We start from the raw sequence: 18,562 nt of genomic DNA, 5'->3' as shown, positions 1-18,562 counted from the left end.
TTGGGAGTGTAGGATAAGAAAAAGAAAAAAAAAAAGGAAGGTTATCAATAAATTAAACAATATTGTGAGACTAAAATACCAATATGCAAAATTATGCAAATGTTATCTGTTGGTCCTATAAATTACGAGAACTAGGAGATGTTTGTAATGTTGGAATATGAAGGTTTACTTTCACTTTTATGAAACTAATAGAACGCCATTTGAATTTCAAGTAGCATTCAAAATGAAGTACTTCCCTGTGTATTTTCTCAATTTAAATTTAAATTAGTTCAATTAAACAGTTTTAAATTAGTTATTCTTTCCAATTACAATAAAAAAAAAAACCAAACATTTTTTCCCATACTTTATTTTTTGAAGTCCTTCCCTGGAGCAGCAGTCTTGACATGACTGAGCATACTCTGTACCTAATTTTGTCTGGTTTTTTTAATAATTTTAAAACAGCTTATATTTTGAGCTGTAATTTCATTTATCAATTCTAATTGCCATTTGAAAGCAAAAGATTCTCATTATCTCCTCCAACTACCTTGGAGAAAAAAAATTACATTGGCAATGGCAGAAATTTTAACAGCAAAGGTCACTTCCGCAGCGTTCTGTTCTTCTGTCCTCTGTCCATGAAACACTAAAAATCATGATCTCATATACATCACATTCAAATCATACCAACATTACTTCTGAGAAAAAGCTATCATACCTGACTCTCCAGTCTGCTCTTCCAAATCCCTATGCCACTTCCTTAGTTATAAGGACGTAATTAGTAGTTGTGGTGCTGTATCGTGAACAAATCATATTACTAATCTGGCTTATTCCATAACACCTCAAATAACTTATGCTGGAAAAACTGAAGCTCATGCAGGGACAAGTACGTAGGGCAAAAAATTCTTAAAATATAAATGCCACAGAGAAAAAAATACATGGAATCCTATCCTCAGGAAGGGTTGAATTGTTTTGGCAGAAGCAATCAAAGTACATTAACCTGAAGAAGGTTGAGTTTTCATACAGGCATCTGCATAGAGAATAAAGGATTTTACAACAGAAAGTACCAAGCAACTTTCAAAATAGACAGTGATTTTAACCTCAAAACTAAATTGAATCTAGGATGTTAAACATATATATATGGTGTGTGTGTGTGTGCATGTTTATAATTTAAACAGCAAATGATTCGAGTCAAAAAGTGAAACTCCCAGCATTTTGGAAATGACAAGACTATAGTTCCTTATAAAATTGTCATTTCTTTGTAATATTTTCCTCTGTGTATGCATTGCTGCAATCTTTATTCACATGGTAGAAAATCTCTTTCAATGCACAGGCTGAAAACTGCTCACTGAATATCTAAGCTGCAATGTTTCATTTTGTTGTCATTTTAAAAAACGTGAACCAATGCTTTATTTATAATCCAATGCAAAGTTTGGTAATAAATAATTTCCTCTGGTCGTTCCTACATCATTCCCTTAAACTACATTCTTAGGTTTTGGTTTTTTTTTTTTAATCCCAAGAAGAGGAGAAGAGTAGTCATAAAGAGAAATAGTTTGCAATTTAATCACCCTCTTTATACATAAATTCTGTGACAAAAATAGAATAAGGCAAATTAGTATTATACTCAGAGAGCCTGATAGCTGCAGAAGCTGGGGGAATCTGAGGTGTGTTAAAAAATTGTTTGATCCATATTGGAGCAAGCGATGTCAAGGCTGCTTCACAATTTTGGTATTACTTCTTATACAGCATAAATATCTCCTATCTCAATAGGAAATGAGAATGTAGTTATTAGCTTGGAGACTGTAGTTGGATTATTTGCTAAGAAGATTCTGCAGTATCTAGATGAGAAAAAAGGACTTGCCATATCTGATCTAATATTAGGTACTCACCAGGTATCATTATTGGCTCCTTATTTAGTCAACAGGAAGACACAGGTAGTCAAGGAATAATTCAACCCATTTTAACCTTGACTGCAGAGAGACCCTACCCTCAGGTGTCTCAGCTTAACATGTAAGTTGGCATGAATTCAGACCCTTAGGGTCTAGAAAAGGCAAGTTACAACATTCACATCTCCTAATTTATTTCCTTAGGCTTTATATATTGAGCTTTTATGTTTCCTGAGACTGGTTCACTGTCAGGTTCTGTGTCTGGATTTAAAACTCTAGGATTAATTTCAAGAAGCGGATTCTATACCTTTTTCCCCCTTCTGAGACCTGAGAGGCTCTGGCCCAGCTGCTGAGGCTTGTGACTCATGCTTCAAGCTTTTTTTTTTTTTTTTTTTTTTTTTTTAAATCAGTCTCTTTTGAGTCCTTACCCAGAACACACGAATATAATAAAGACCTCACAAAGAGTTTTGAAATTCCTCCTTATTTTTGACAGCGCAAGGTCAAAACAGTGCAGTGAAATATATTATGCAATCCCACAGCCTCACTTACTTTTGAAAATATGAAGTTGTTCTAATGGGTCTCAAATACTTTCCTTCTCTGTACTAGAGCTACAAGCCTTCTGTATAATTTGGAGTTGCTATCCACAATAGGTAGGGAAAGACACTTTTTCCTGTAATAAAGCATCCTGTAATAGTCATCTCATCAACTTGACAATGGAAAAGGCTTCACATTTAAAATCTGATGAAATCTTCTTTGCTACATATAAATTAGTGGATCTAGCATTTCTTCACTCTGATCCATACTTCAGTCAAGCACCAAGGGTCTTTACTCTAGGCTTTAGTTTTCCTAGAAAGAAAGCAGGAAACACAGATTCATGAAGACAGGCACAGTATACTTTGTTTCTATCATTGATTTGGATAATTTCAGGACCAACACGTGCAAGATAAGCCAAAGTATACGCAATGCTTAGAGTGGAGGCAGCTCAGTTGTCAAAGAGAATTCACAGACACCAAGGATGGGATTTATCTGACAGAAGGTAAATCCAGACTCCTTTAGTGAAGGGAGAAAAACTGGCCACTGCAGAGAACAATCTCAAACACGCATACAGGACACATCAACTATGTCCTAAATTGCCTCTCCTTGCTGACTATAAAGCAATTAGAGCCTAAGTGATCAGCTCATATGCTCTCATTTACCGTACAGCATTAAGTTATCTGCATCCATGATGTTAGTTGGAAGGATGAAGAACACTAAGCCTCAGCACAGAACAAAAAAACCTACTTATCTGGTGGGAATTCAACAGGTCTGGTCAGCGTGTTGGAACCTTGCCGTAAGCTACAGAATAGAGCATAAAAAAGTTTGTATAAAGAAAATCAGCAGTTCTTAGCTTTTAGAAGGTGTTCACAAACTATCTTTACTCCTTTTGTAAATATTTGGGTATTTTAAAAGTTTGTTGACAAAAGTTACAGTGCTGTTAGGCTGCCATTTCTGAACAGTTACATTCAGAGTTTTGCGCAGAATAGCACCAAAGCTTAATCATGGGGAAATCCTATTTTTTCTCCAAAATACTGAAACTCAAGATTCAGGCCTGTGAAGCAACAGATATAGCAGGATATTAAAAAGTTTAAAAGGTCTCTATTTTATTAATATTGTCACAGCATGCTATACTCTCAAAGCATATGAACTTCAAAACTACTAAATACAGCTTTACCCCATTTAAGTAAGGTATTATTTCTTGCATCATAGAGTTGGAAAAAAATTGGGGCCTACCATCCAAAACCATCTAGAACATCCACCAGTTTTGTATAGATAAACTGAGAGATGTTAAGTCTTATTTTTCAGTCTTACTTAACATTCCAATTTTTTTGTGATGAAAATTTCAATTACATTTGATTCTAACAGCGAATGCTCAGAGCTGCTGGAAAATCCACCCTTGGGAGTAGAATTAGGCAGCCCATGAAACAAAGCGTGGACTACTAACGGCACCCTGTTAGTATTTTGTTTGAAGCCTCTTTTGCAGCAGCACTTTGGAAACCTATGGCAGACGCATGCATAGATTCCAGTTCTCTATGACAGCACAGTAAACAAGACAGACACTATAAAAATGGCAGTTTACGATGCTACCCTGACATGGTCTGGAAGCATTATGCACTGAAGGAAACAGGGAGACTATAGAAAAAGAAATCGCTCCATAAGCATTAAATCCAAAAGATTTAAGATTTATCTATCAGAATAAAGATTCTATATACTAGGCCCAGAATGGAGCAGTTTTACTCTAGATCTTCCTTCCATTTCAAAAAGTGTGGGAACATATATCCTTTTATCAATTATAACAATATACATGCAGTTACCATTTGTAAATGGTAGGCAAATACAGGCATTTGGTCCTTCCTGAAAACAGGACAGACTATTCAGTGTTTACTTCTAGTATCAATATTCTCTCCATCTCTCTGAATTAGCAAAATGGACTGTTCTGCAAATGCTGACCAAGGGATTTCACTTATTTTTTACAAGGTGACTGTAACTCCGACTGACTGGAGTTTCTGCAGTAACAGAAAGGCTAAATATTTTGAATCAGAACTCAAAGCCAGACTTGACACTGACTGAATATCTTCATAAGCTATAACTGACCTCAAAAATCCTTTTCTCACTGTACTCAGTTCCTTTGAAATACTAGATGATTCAGACTTCCCTGCTAAAGCACATATAACCTTTTCTTGTAATGTTTCCTGTTAAAAAAAAACCCTCTACACAGTTTTTAAAAAAACACGGGAAAGAAAACCCTTAATAATGGAATACTTCTGGGAAATAGGAATTAGAATCCAGCTTCATTTACAAGTTTATATTATAACTTCATAAATGTCTACAGTAGGATAAAATGCCACGAAGTCTCGCAAGAAAAGCAACATAATCAAATAAAGACAGCAGACAGTGACAGCACAGCAGCCTGCAATGTAAAGCCAAGGAGCCAGGCTAGCCTTAAATAAGCTAGCTCAGGTACCAGAAGTAATCCAGCCATGACAGCAGGGAGCTCAATTCAGGCAAACTGTGTGAATGCTGGAAAGAAATGAACTTACGGTAACATTTGGCCTATGCAGTAGGGTCCTTCCAAGGACACAGTAGTTTTGAAAAGATACATTATGAGAGTACAGAAAATAAACCAGAAAGGTAGATATTAGTCAAATGTCTTGTTCTCATTCCTCAATTTTGTGCATTTTAATTCAAATTCAGAATTGTCTGTATGTTTGGATAGCATAGCGTACCAAATTCCAAATATCGTTTTTAATCTGTGCATTAAATTGCACTGATTAACTTACAAGACCAATCTAAACTACCCTGTTCAATCCAAATGCTGAAGCAAAGCTATTGTACAAAACTTCTTCCCCTGCAACAGCTCCAATTTAAGACTAGAAACAAAACAGTCCACAAGTGCTACATCAGAAGCAGGCCGCCAAAGGGGGTAACTATGTGTAAAGCTGGTTGGAAGTAAACCTGAAGTTTATAGTAAAGCAAGTCACAGGTATTTCAGATTGCATATCAATTAAGAATTGAAGGACATAAGGCTGAGATGTTACAAATCTCTGACAAAAGCAAATGAAATAATAAAATACAGGAAATAAACCCCTGGGAACTGGAGAACAATGAATTCGCATGCAGTTTATCAAAGAACAGATTAAAGAGGCAACTGAACACATGCAGCCAACAGGTGATTTAGCTCCTACTTAACCACGTATAAACTTTCGATGAACTCCAAGTTTCCTACTTCCTCAGTGGAAGATGCAGTCATGAGCACACATAGGCTACATGCTCTCTGTTATCTCCAACTCTGAACTAGTCCTCATTTCATACCCAGATAAAATGCACTTTCATCAGTTACCATTCACAAGCAAACATGCACTTGGAAATGTGCCAAAAGGACAGAGCAGAACCTGATGAATAGAATTAGTTGTGGGTACTGTATTTTAAAAATCCTAACGTTTATTTAAGAATTATAGGCCAAATCAGCTAAGCAGCTTAAGGCTGTGCCAAATTTTAAGCATTGAACTATCCTAGAAATCTTAGCGTAACATAAAATTAAAGCTAGGTACGTGCTTAGAGGTATTAAGTTATTTCAAAAGATCAAGTGACCAGTTCCGTGTTAGCTTGCTGCCATGTTTTTATATTAGTGTTAGTGGATATAATATGTTTTCTGAAATAGTATTGCACATAAACACAATCCTTTATTTTACATACATATATAATTCCACCAAATGGATGTAAAGCAAACTGGAAATACTTAGTGTGAGTAGGGAGTACTGTAACTAAGTAAAATCCTGATAGGAATAACTTAAGCATTTTGCAAAAAAAAAAAAAAAAAAAAAAAGAGAGAGAGAGAGAGAGAAAGGAAGAATCCTTTTGTTGGTAACCATTAGCTACCTTTTTATTTTCATATATTAGAAGTGTGACCTTAGAGGTCCCATCAGCTGCATATCAAAAAGAAGTAGGCATAAACCTCACTCATCTATGATCTGGTTTTAAAAACAAGTTATAAATAATATCATTAAATTTTACCCTCAGGGTAATGTTGGAGACAAAAAAAAAAAAGACAAAGAAAAAACCTACCCACCGTATAATTAAAGAAACGTCTAAGCATGGAAGCTTAACAGTAAATGGCTAACTAGATGTGCTTCAAAGCACTGTTAAGGTGTCTTATCTTCATGATAGCCTGTAAAAATGCCTTAAGCAAAAATCATTTTTAAAGGATAGGTGTTTCTTTGTTTTCATACAACAGAGGAAGCACAGCAGACTAATTTAGTATTGCAGACACAGAACATTTGACTTGTAATTTTGACAATTAATGTACAATAATTAATGTAAGAAAAATATTTAAGCTATTATTAACAAAACTATAGGCTTACTATCACATGACTTAAAGTCATGGTGATATCCACATCCTTTTATTGTTTAATCTAATTTATAAAATATTTACCAAATATAAAATTTTACTCTTCTGAATATGGATTATAAGTTTCTCCCTGGATCCAGATAATAGGTGGATCCTATATTTGATATTATATATTTGATATAATATATTTGATAAACACGTATCAAATAATATTAAAAATACAATAAATAACATACGGTAACTCATCAGATATACATTCCTGTGTGATAATGGATATTGTGTAATACTTGCAATAGATGTAACTCAATACTTAAGGTTGAGAAAAAGCTTAAATACAGGATTATACAGAACGTTTGCTTATATTAAAAAATTAACCTTTTTTGTTTTCACCACTTCCACTGGGATTTAAAGTTCAGATTAGACAAAAGGTAGAAATTTCCTGTGAACTTTGTGCAAGACTAAGGTGACAGTCTCTTACCAAAGGACATTTTTCTACACATGCAGATATAGGTGTATATAAATCAACTGTTGTCAAGGTAGTAGTTGTGCAAATACTGTATTAGACACTTATTAAAATATTTAATAAAGAATCTCTAGACACCCTACTTCACAGCATTAAAAATAAATTAGCAAGTGCAGATGGGCCTACAGTAACCACTTGAGCAGTCATATAGGTGAAAACACACTTGTAAATTGTTACATTCTTTCACAGATATGACTGAAATTAGTTTTATAATTGATGTTAAAAAGATTAAATTGCTTTGACGCTCTAATGTATTCATCATCTAAGATTACTGAATCATTATTTAGACTACTGAATCTCTATGACTCTATGTCATTTTGTGCTGTACCTTTGTAAGTGAAAACGGTTCTCAGAACAACTGACAAATTATGTGAAGAAAAATTTGTTAGTTTTAACATGTGTAGAATAACTTCAGGTCAATATTCTATTCTATTCTATTCAGATTATCTGTAAATATATAGTTTAGCATGCATACACATTTCATCATTAACCATATGAAAAGAAGTAAACTATATTGAAGAATTCAAGTAAATGCATTCTTAGATTGTTATGAGCAAATGCCTTTACAGCAACCTTATTATGAACATTAGAGTGTCAGTGTTATGTAAGTTAGGAGAGTTTTTCACCATAAGTTTGTAAGTTTATAATGCCTATGGATAAATTTTAAGGCCTGATTATGCCGTTTCATAACTAGTGTAATTTTCTCTTTAAAAAGCTTCTGAATCAGGTCCACATATTTAAAAAAAAAAAAAACAAACTTACACTATACCTAATCTAGCCCATACTGAAAAAACTGATTTCCTCATTACCAGTTTTTTTCATATATATATAAAAGCATATGTGCATATATATACACACTTTTTTTTAGTGCTTGGTAGTCATTGTTGCCATTTTTACTTCTTTACTTTTGTAGGCAGCCTTCCCAAAACTTTACTTCCAAGATCACTTTTAGAGATTCGACGAATGCTCTGTCAGAGCATTCAAAACATGTGCAATATTTTGAAGACAACAGCAGGTTGAGGCTATGAGGGAAGAAAAATGGAAGAAACCCCTCCGGGTTCTTCTACAAGAAATAGAGAAAAAAAAGGGAAACAAAGCAAAGTGCCCTTTCTTTTACACTTACACTTACTTACACACACACACAGAGTTTATAAAGGGGTCTACCTGCAGGCTCAATAAATAGCAGCTGTAGCATCTAACCTTTATCAGTCATCATCTAGAACAGTGTCACTTTCTATTAACCAAGAGATGGACGAACTAAAATTACTTATACCGGTCTACGCAAGTCACTCAGCTTGCTTCAGTGCATTTTGATGACTTAATTAGGAGGAGAGTGCAGCACATGTGGTTTTCCAGTCAGGTTCATCACAAAGGCCACATCTTCAAAGCAGAATAGTTGTATGATCTACAGCTAGATTAAAAATCTGGATTTCTTCATTAAGTGTCTCGCAGCTGACTGTGCCTCTTAGTTTGTCTCCATCTAGTCAGGCTATTAAATAAAGCATCATGCTTTATTTATTTCTTTTTAAAGGCTAATAAAGAAATGGTGAATTGAAGTACAGCTGGCAATCTTCTCATTTATTAAGATCTCAGTGTACACAGTGACAATCTCTAGAAGGCAAGGCATGTGCTGGGTCCCTCCACCCTTTAATATTTGTCTTCTTTCAAAGCACAGAATTTCTACTGACAGGATTTCCAAACCTTTGTCATCTTCACATCTTCACAAAAAAAGGGGCGGGGGGAAAGGGGAGGTGACTAAGATCATGCTATAAAGCCAAGAAATGTGAAACAATCTGAGAGCTTTGAAAATGTGCTGGTGTCAATCAAAATCAAAAAGTAAGATATATGACAAAACTGTAAAAATCAGCTAGCATGTATCGGATAGAGTCAGAAATAATTTAGTCATATACTACATTTCAAGAGTAACAGTTATGCATTTTTATCAGCAGGGATGACTAGGAAAATTATGTTACTATTATGTAGTTAGATTAACTCAAATTAGTATACAAGATTTACTACACAGTTTCTATTTTCTGATAGCAAGAAACAATTCTCTCTTGTGCTATAATCTGGTTTACAGCCTCATAATGGAAATTATACATGGTAACATACGATTTTTCCTTGATAACAAATATATTGTATCATAACATAAGGTGACCTAGCATTAATTCATAAATACTAGGATACAAGAATACAAATGAATGTAAAATATTTTCTAAACAGCATATTACCCTGCACTTCAAAGACAACTGAATACTCCATGAGGTAAGATGGTTTTTCAGTTTTAAGAGTTACCAGTTGAAAATTCTATGTAGCTATGCATCTTCACAAAACTGCATACACCTGCATACAAATATACACTCATCAAACTGGATGTTTCAAAATACTGGTATGCTCTGGGTTTCTACTGCTTCTCCTCTACAAAAGGTTATAGGATGTCCTATGTTTATTACAGGGATAGGCAAGAAGGAAAAGGCAGACACACATACACACAGAGTCTTTACAAGAGAACAGATACCATTTTTGTCTTTTAATTTTCATTTTATCTAGTCTATCTTCTACAATCTTTTTGCTGTGAAATTCTTCTTTGTAGGGGTTAGCCAAAAGGTGAGCGTATTTTTGAAATTTGAGTTGAAAAGTCTTTTCTGCCTTTTTTGAGTCAATTGGAGATGTTCTGCTACGGAACTAAACTGGATTGACTTTAGCAAAGCCAAAATTGCCTGACTAGTTTCTCTAAATTTAACCTTGAATCCATAATCTACAAACTTGGGGGCACTTACAACTGGAAAGAACACACTGAATCATCAGCCGTTACTAAACATCACCTACACATGCCATTCATCTGAGTTATATTAAATAAGAATTGCAAAGATGCAACTTATGGCCATAACTGACATTTCGCAAAGCTTGTGAAAACAAAATGACAGGAAAACATGTACCAAAACATGGTATTATTTCTTGCCACTTCAGTTTTTGTCAACAGAAGCGTTCCTCCAAGGTGATCCCTTCTATGGCAAAAGGCAAAAGGTGTATGACGGAAAGTTACAAACCTGACAGAGAAGCATCTGGGGTCCTGGTGGACAAGCTGAACTTGAGTCAGCAGTGCACCCTTGCCCCAGGGGAAGCTACCAGCATGGTAGGATGCATTAGTGAGAGTGTAACCACCAGCAGATCAAGGGGAGCGGTTATTTCCCTCCTCTTGGCATTTGTGAGACTGCGTATGGAATAGCGTGTCCAGTTTTTGGGCCACTCATTCCAAGAGAGGTATTGAAAAATAGAAGAGAGTCTATATACAGAGTTAGACACTAAGAATAATTCCAGTCCGTTATCTATATATAAGCCTTTAATCAAAATTAGTTAAAGGTTACTTTCATCTGGGCTCTGATCCAACTAAGAACATAAATGGAATTTACATGTAATTTAAAAATTTGACCCCATTAAGTCACAGATTCCTCTATTTTTAGAATTTATATACTTCCTCTGTTTTTAGAATGTATACACCCTTGGGACATAAACTGCTATTCCTGAGAAGGCTTGGCTTTACACCAGGTTTGAGGTTTTTGGCATCTATCCTTCACCTTATTTCCTCTGTGACCTACAAAACTCTCTGTCCTGTTCAGGTGCTCTGAAGTGCTCACTGGCTCATCACAAAACAAAAATAAAATCAATAAAATCACCATCTTTTAGATATCAGCTTAGCAGTTGGATCACTTGCTCAGAATATATGAAATCTAAGCTGAAGTACCTCTCAACTGAAGGGATTCAAACCCTATACTCTATTCCTTGAAACATATCAATAGAGTACTAGTCACTCTTAGTCTCCTTGGCTCAATGAATCTTCATGGTTCCTTTACAGGAATTCATAATTAGTGAGTTCTATAGAATTTGAGCATTCAATTCTCTGGTTAACCTATGGTTTGGGCTGGGCTGAACATTTTATCCTTGTTCTCAGAAAAAAAACATGAAAACAACCAACTTGCTTAACTGAACTATCCAATGTCTTATTCAGAGGATTGAGAGATTTATTTTGGATATTTCACTGAAAATTTGTTCAGGTATTTTACAAGCAAAGAAAAATGAGTGAGCATACATTACATTACAAAAGACGGTCATCATCTTCATGAAGCAACAAAGGAAGATCTTTCAGTGCTGGGAAATGTTTTTCAAGGTAGCTTCATAGGTTGCAGGGTAACAGGGAATACAAAATTTATTGTCAAAATGTAACAATCATGCATATAAACCTGCAGTAACATATTCATCTAACAAATTCAATAGTTTGATAAGCCGGTGAAAAAGGAAATCTGCAAATCTGTAAGCCATTTTCACTAGCCAGATTCTTGAAGACTGAAAAGTTAAGAGTGATTTTAAAAATCAAAACAAATAACTTGATAGAAAAGGCAGAACTTAATAGTTAATGATGTTACTGAATTATGAATCACTTGACGAAAACTCTGATGGAAGTTTCCAGATTCCAACTACGATTGTTTACAGCTTGATGCAGCCTCTAAGGTAGGTACAGTGGGAAGGTGACTACTCTAGTTAAAAGCTAGGATAAAAAAGAATATTTGCATTTATGAAAGCTTCATTATGAATAATGACTCCTGTTGAAAGAGGAAAATAAGCTAGGGTAGTGAATCTATTTTATCTAGTAACGAGCCAAGAAGTATTAGGAAAAAGGAAATTTAAAATATCCTTGTTTACTCTGGAAGAGGTCAGTCCTGGGCTGGCTCTCTTCAAGACTTCAGTAAACTTCTATGATTATCAGAAAAGATTATTATTATTTTCTTTTAACTTACATTACTAGTGAAAAATATTTCTCACATTTATATTTTGTTTGACTGGTATCTCCTAAAAGAAATCAATTTCCTGGACAAACACTGCAGTTTACGTATTTAAAAATACAAAAAAGTATCAGAAAAAGAATCATTTTTTCTGAAAAATGATGAAAAGATGACAGACATCATAGTACAGCATTAGTATTTGCTCAGTTATTCATGACCACAGCGGTCTACAAGCTTCTGTCAAAACCTCTCAAAAAACTGCATGCAAAAGAGGTTTTTTACTCATCCTCTTTTCCTAAAATCTACAAAGAATTCTGTTACAAAAATCTATTAGTCTACCAGAAGCACTAGAAATTTGTCATTCCATGCTTTTACAAGGCTTTCTTGGTCCAGCTATCTCTATAGAGCTCAAGAATTGACTGAATTCCACAAATCTGGAATCTGTTCCAGTTCAGTACAGCATTTTCACCTTCCACAATACCCCCTGCTAAAGAACCTGATCACAAGCCCAATAAAGTCCATGAGAAATGTTTCTACTGCCCTAACTCTGAAAGCTTGCACTCACTTCTACTGATGTAAACTGAAAAAAAAAGTAAGTGTCCCAGCTTAAGTTATTGAAATCGTTTGCTGTATGTAGGATTTGTATTTCTTTTATTGTATTTTAACATTTTCCTGACAATGTGGTAACCGATAACTTAAAAAAACATTCAATGACTTAACTAAAAATATGGAGCTCAACATATGCATCTATATATATACAGAATTAGCTCCTGTCATGTTTTCTTAGATCAGTGATTTAAAATCAACTATCAAGTTATCCAGCTTTTAAATATGCAGAGCAACCGGAAAGAAAAATCACATCTTTCTCAGATAATGTTCAACCCTGATTAAATAAAGATGTGCCAAGGCAGAGATAGTCTATGTCTCAGGAGACAGCCATAGTGGAACTGAGAGTGTATTTTATATGTGAATTAGAGGTAAGATGTAATGACACAGATGAAAGGTTCAGCTGTGATTTTAATAAAGGGGGGAGACAGTACTTCCCTGCGGACTCCATATGCAAAGGAGCGAGACTCAACAAGAATATATGAAAAGATTCGGTAAAAACTGCAATAAATGATTCAAAGTTGTAAGATCATCATTAATATTCATCACATTTCACTGAAGTCGAAAATTCCAGTTCTGAGGTTAGGCTTTAACATATTTCTGCTAATTTATCATATGAAATTACAGCTATATCATCAATAAGTTGGAATAATTTTAGAATTTTAGGTAAGATAGAACTAAAGAGTTCGAAACTAATTTCATTTTGTAAAGGTTTCACAGGGCAGATGGTATAGAAATAATTTTACTGCATCCATTATTTGGAAAAGCATGGTCAGATTTTTATTGAAATAAAATAATAGTTACATTAGTAATATTTTGTTCATGGGTTTTTAGCTGCTATCTTACGTGCTTTTAGCAATCCTCCGTAAAAGCTGTTATCTACTACCTAATGATATTTTTTAAAGGATATAGCAGAGCTCCAAAGAAGCATTATTGCTTTTTTCCCCACTAAATGGTGGAAAAAATTTGAGATTTTGCACAGATCTCTTTCTATGCATTAAATAAATTAAAGAGAAAAGACATGCCTTTGTAAGTAGAAGACATGAAAAGAGCAAAATGAATGGGATGAACTGCTTAAAGAAAAAAAAAAATTCCTGCTTTATTTGATCTTTTGTGATAATCACACTTCTGGCACCCTGCCAGCTAAGCTGTGCACACTGATGTCTGGCCAAGGAGAGTAATCTTTTGGTTCGAGTCTAAGGTCTGTGATGAAAATTACAAAGCAGGGACAAAATAAAAATGTCACCTGTGATTTTATTCTGAAACTAATTCGATGGAGAAAGTAATACAATGCAAACAGCCTTTTTAGTAGAGTCCACAAAATTATGATTAAATTGAAACCAATGCAAGTGGATGGAGGAAGCTATCATGAAAATACATTGGTATCTGCAGGCATTCCTTTTAAAAAAGAACCTTGGATGTCTTTCTGGCAGGTAAATTGCTTTGAAATGTTGTTTGAAGTTTGAGGTCACACTTTTAGATGATAATTTTAACTTACACCTTCTTTTATTCTTTAGGCTTTTCAGTTCTCCTACATAATGCATTTGAAACAACAAAACCAAAAAAAATATGAATTCATTTCCTCAATTTACTTTCTGTGGACCGCCATTCATTACAGGTCAACATATCCTTGAGAGAAAAACCTTCTCTTTTCTCTTTTCATTGAGTAGCCTATATTGGAGCTAGTTGCCGACTGATATATTCACAAGAATTGTATAGGCAGAGAATTCTCCACACATAGTATATTCAGGTTATAAATCTAGCCAGTAGAGTCTTCTACATTGTTAATCAGATCCAAAACAGTAAACAAACCAAAAACCAGTATGTCACTTTCTTTTTTGTATGTCTATTGAAGCTTCTTACATTTTACTGAATGAATGAGCATTACTAACAGTACTGCTGAATATTTGTTTGGGTATTTAAATAATAAATATTAAAGATGATTCAGAACGACTCAGAAGCTGTTCTCATCAATTTACTCTAAAAAATAAAGATTTTGTTTCTTGTATTTAAAAATCTACTGCTCATTGAAGTGGAACGGTATAGGTATTTTCTTATTACCTTTCTTTTTATATCTGGATAGTAGTTTGACATTCCTATACATATTTATTATTCTTCTCTGCCCTAATAAGACTTGCCATACGCAGACACCAGGAATGATAACTGATCTCTAAAATTTCCCTGAAAACACTGCATTTCAGCTATTTCACATTTTCAGTGGCCTGCTATTTTCCTTCTTCTTCTTTAGGAATGCTCTCTATAGGTTTCCTATTCTGTTTGATCTTCAAGTCTGTTTCTGCACTCTGTATTTCTTCCCTTCACCAACACTGTTAATCAAAGGAATGTTTTCATAGGCACCTTAACCTTCTCGTACTTACATTTTCAGGCCACTCTTTTTAAGCATTGTCCTTTGTAATCAAAATGCAATTCATTGCTGTGTAGACTCTACGGTGCTTATTAAATTCTGTCTTTTAAATATACATATATACACACACATATCTCCATCCACACATGCACATATACACACGTAAATCTATGGAGAGAGTACTTTACGTATGTACATGGATATAGTCACACTGACATCACGTTAATTCATACAAACATGAGCATTCGTTTTTAAATAAAAGGCACCTACCTGGAATAAGTTGACCTGGAATAAGTTGACCCAGTAACTGATGGCATCTGGAAAGGCTGAATACAGCTACTATGACCAAAAAAGGATGATGTTTCCATTTCATGATGTGTCCTTCCTTGCATTACACCAGCTCAGCAGCACTAACATAAATGTTATCTGCAATAGAAATGGAAGTAAGAATAGAAGGATCAATGACAATTTTAAGATTCTTTCAAATCATTCTTTCCAGTATATCTTCTGTCAAGTTTGCTGGTTTCAATACAGTTAACTATTAAATTGACATTAAATTTTCTAACGTATAGGAAGCTATAAACTACAACCAGAAATATATTAACTATCCTTCCAGAGCAGACTGCTCTAAAAAGGATGCTTTAACGGAAGGTATGAGAAACCTCATAGTACACGTGTATGATTCGTCAGTGCTGCGTATTCTTTGGGTTGTCATGTAACGTAAGTTATCAAAGCAACTGCTCAGTTCTGCAAGACAATTCAGCGTAGATTTAATCCATCCCCATTCAAGGAAATATTTAAACACTTGTCAAAGTTGACGAACACATTTCAGCGCTGCTTAACCCTACATAAGCATGGCTCAAACTTCACACTTATACAGAAGTCTTCTTGTGACGTGGTGTTTTGCTGAATGAGAACTATGGATAATTTTACCCAGTAAGACTTTCAATAACTAAAGCAACTTTCTAGTGAGTTTCTGCATTCACAAGGGCAGAAAATTTCCATGCTGTTGGCAGAAAAATTGAATGCTAGGAAGGGAGCAAATCTTTTGAATTAAAATGTGACGTGTACACTCATTTTTCTGACCACCACAACTCTGTGTTGAAAAATATTCACAACTCTGCCACTGTTTAAAAATAATTTCTCCTCATCCTACTCACTTCTTACGTTCCAGCTACATTAGCACCTTAGTACCGACTTAGCCAGAACTCTCAAAGTCTTGTTCATACTATACGTAGCTGTTAAAAATTACTTTCCCTTACAGATGCTCAGTAACACCTTATGTTTTTTTAAAAAATCGCTTTAAATTAAATGCAGACAATCTTTAAATTTATAGAAGTTTCTGTTGTTGGTTTTTCAGGTAAGGGTCTTTATCTCAAAATAAAAACAAATGTGACTGAAATGTTCCACTTACTGTATAATTTCTGAGGCTCGTGACAAGTTGTTGATGCCAAAAGATATAATATTTTAAGTGTTTGTCAAGTTACCAGATGCCCACAATTGTCTAACCCTAACCAACACTAAACACTGTACCTAGTCTTCAGTCCTAAACATGAAGTAGACTCATAAAGAAAGCTATGTTCCAACAATAAATATGTTATAACTTGATAAGCTTACAAATACACTTCTCATTTCTCTCTTATCATACTCTTTACCCTCTTAATTCTAAACATGTGATCTCTGAGATGAGCAGTATTGCAACCTGTATATCACCCAAATGGCATCAGACATAACCATAACAGTGAAAAAATTATGGTGTTGTCAGTCACTTGTTCAGTCTGCTGGGACAGACAAATTTAGTTACACCATTATTGGGAATATTCAGTGTCATCTGATACTTCTGGATGTTCAAAAATGCATAAATAAGTTAAATATGAATAGGTTCAATCAGCTTCTCATCCCTATTCCACATTTGCTGCTTGTGTACACCTGTTTCTCTTATTTTAGCAACCAGAAATAATACTCCATTTTATTTTACTGCTATTGCCTGAACCCTACAATATATTTATCCTTCCTTTTTTATCTTTTCATCTACAATAGATATAGAAAGTTTCTTCCATTTCTGTTCTTTAAAATGCCCCTACCACTTGTCTTACTGCTCTTCTCTCGCAAACAACTCAACAGCTGTTAAAAAAATTTAAAAAAATTTAGCTTCAAATTCCTGTAGTTTCTACATGTGTACTTTCCACTCGCAAACATCAAACTGAATGGTGTTGCTAATCCAAAGTCAGTGAGACAGCCCACTGAATTCAGTTCACCAAAAAAAGGAAGGTTTTACGTTGACATTCCTATGCAAGGTGCTCACACTATGTATGAAACAGTCATTTCATTAATATACACCGCAAAATCATTCAAGGCCTCAAGAGATTTAATGAGTCTTCCCATCCACTGGCAGGACACAACTCCTAACCCTGTCAATGAGGGAAGAATTTGACTTGTGAGCCGTAAAGTTGGCATGTTAAAAAAAAAAATCTTAGTAACATATGTTATAGGACTTGCCCTACATGTAGAGGCATCCTATACATGAATCCAAAGCATTGTATTTCCCATGCTTGTCTTCTCTTTATACTTAATCAGTAGACTATGCCTTCTTTTTAATTGCTTTCCACATGACAGAGCTCTTCAAGAAACTCAGATTTTGAATGGCCAACTTTTTTGGTAAAACTTTTCTCTCCTCTCTGATTCTGCTTGTCACATGTTTGAATATAAAATATAGCATTTCATGTTAAAAGCTGAAATTATTCCAATGTTGTTAAAATATTGATTAATCTTAAGGAAATTTTCAGTGAACACTACTCTAATGAAGCAAAATAGTTTTAATATGAAAACAAAGCCTTTTAATCTAAAGTTTACAAACGATTCCAGTAGACAGTAACTTGAAAACAATCCCGACTAGGAGGCTAATTCTCTATATTGAGAGAACAGTTCTTTCTTCTGAAATAGTAATCCTGACCATGAGGAAAATAAACTGAAAAAAGATCATTTATATAATCAGAATGGAAAATAGTTTTCAGATACAAATTGAGGTCAGCAGAAGACAAAGACAGAAAAAAACTCCTTCTCATCATATTCTACTGCCACAGTCTAGCGATTTATCATGTACAACACTATAGTGAAAGAAACCCACAGAAGCGTATCACAACCAAGTGATTTCAGGTGGGAATTTAAAACGCTGCTTCCCTTAATTTATACTAAATGCCCATGAAGTATCTGCAAAACATATTTAGAACTTCATATAAGAACATCTCTATGTTATAACATTTAACTTACTGATCATATAAACTGAGCTAAGTATGCCTGTGTTTGGTCCTTCTCTTCAATTAGTCTTTTACTGTCTGATATGCAAAACTACTATTACAGAATGAGGACTGGCACTAATTAGATGTTGCCAGTGACAGAAGAATGATAGACTAGCTACATAAACTTGCTGGCCACAGACCTTGCTTAACAACATATTAAACAACTGCAGATCTACACCAGAATGTGCAAGAAAAGATTCAGGTGCAATGGGTTGTCCATAGCACATGATGAAGATAAAACACT

At 34.5% G+C, this 18,562-nt stretch overlaps 1 protein-coding gene across 1 annotated transcript in view; it reads right to left on the bottom strand.

Moving 5' to 3' along the window:
- The window catches only part of ROBO1 (roundabout guidance receptor 1), a 733,077-nt gene that overhangs the window by 631,677 nt on the left and 82,838 nt on the right, over positions 1-18,562 (bottom strand). The window contains exon 2 of the mRNA XM_068910680.1: positions 15,290-15,445. Within this exon, the coding sequence (XP_068766781.1) occupies positions 15,290-15,392 (103 nt within the window). The 5' untranslated portion in view covers positions 15,393-15,445. The remainder of the gene's footprint in view (positions 1-15,289; positions 15,446-18,562) is intronic.

This window comes from Struthio camelus, chromosome 1 (assembly GCF_040807025.1).
Source record: "Struthio camelus isolate bStrCam1 chromosome 1, bStrCam1.hap1, whole genome shotgun sequence".
Taxonomy (NCBI): domain Eukaryota; kingdom Metazoa; phylum Chordata; class Aves; order Struthioniformes; family Struthionidae; genus Struthio; species Struthio camelus.
This window is presented reverse-complemented; position numbering and strand designations above follow the sequence as displayed.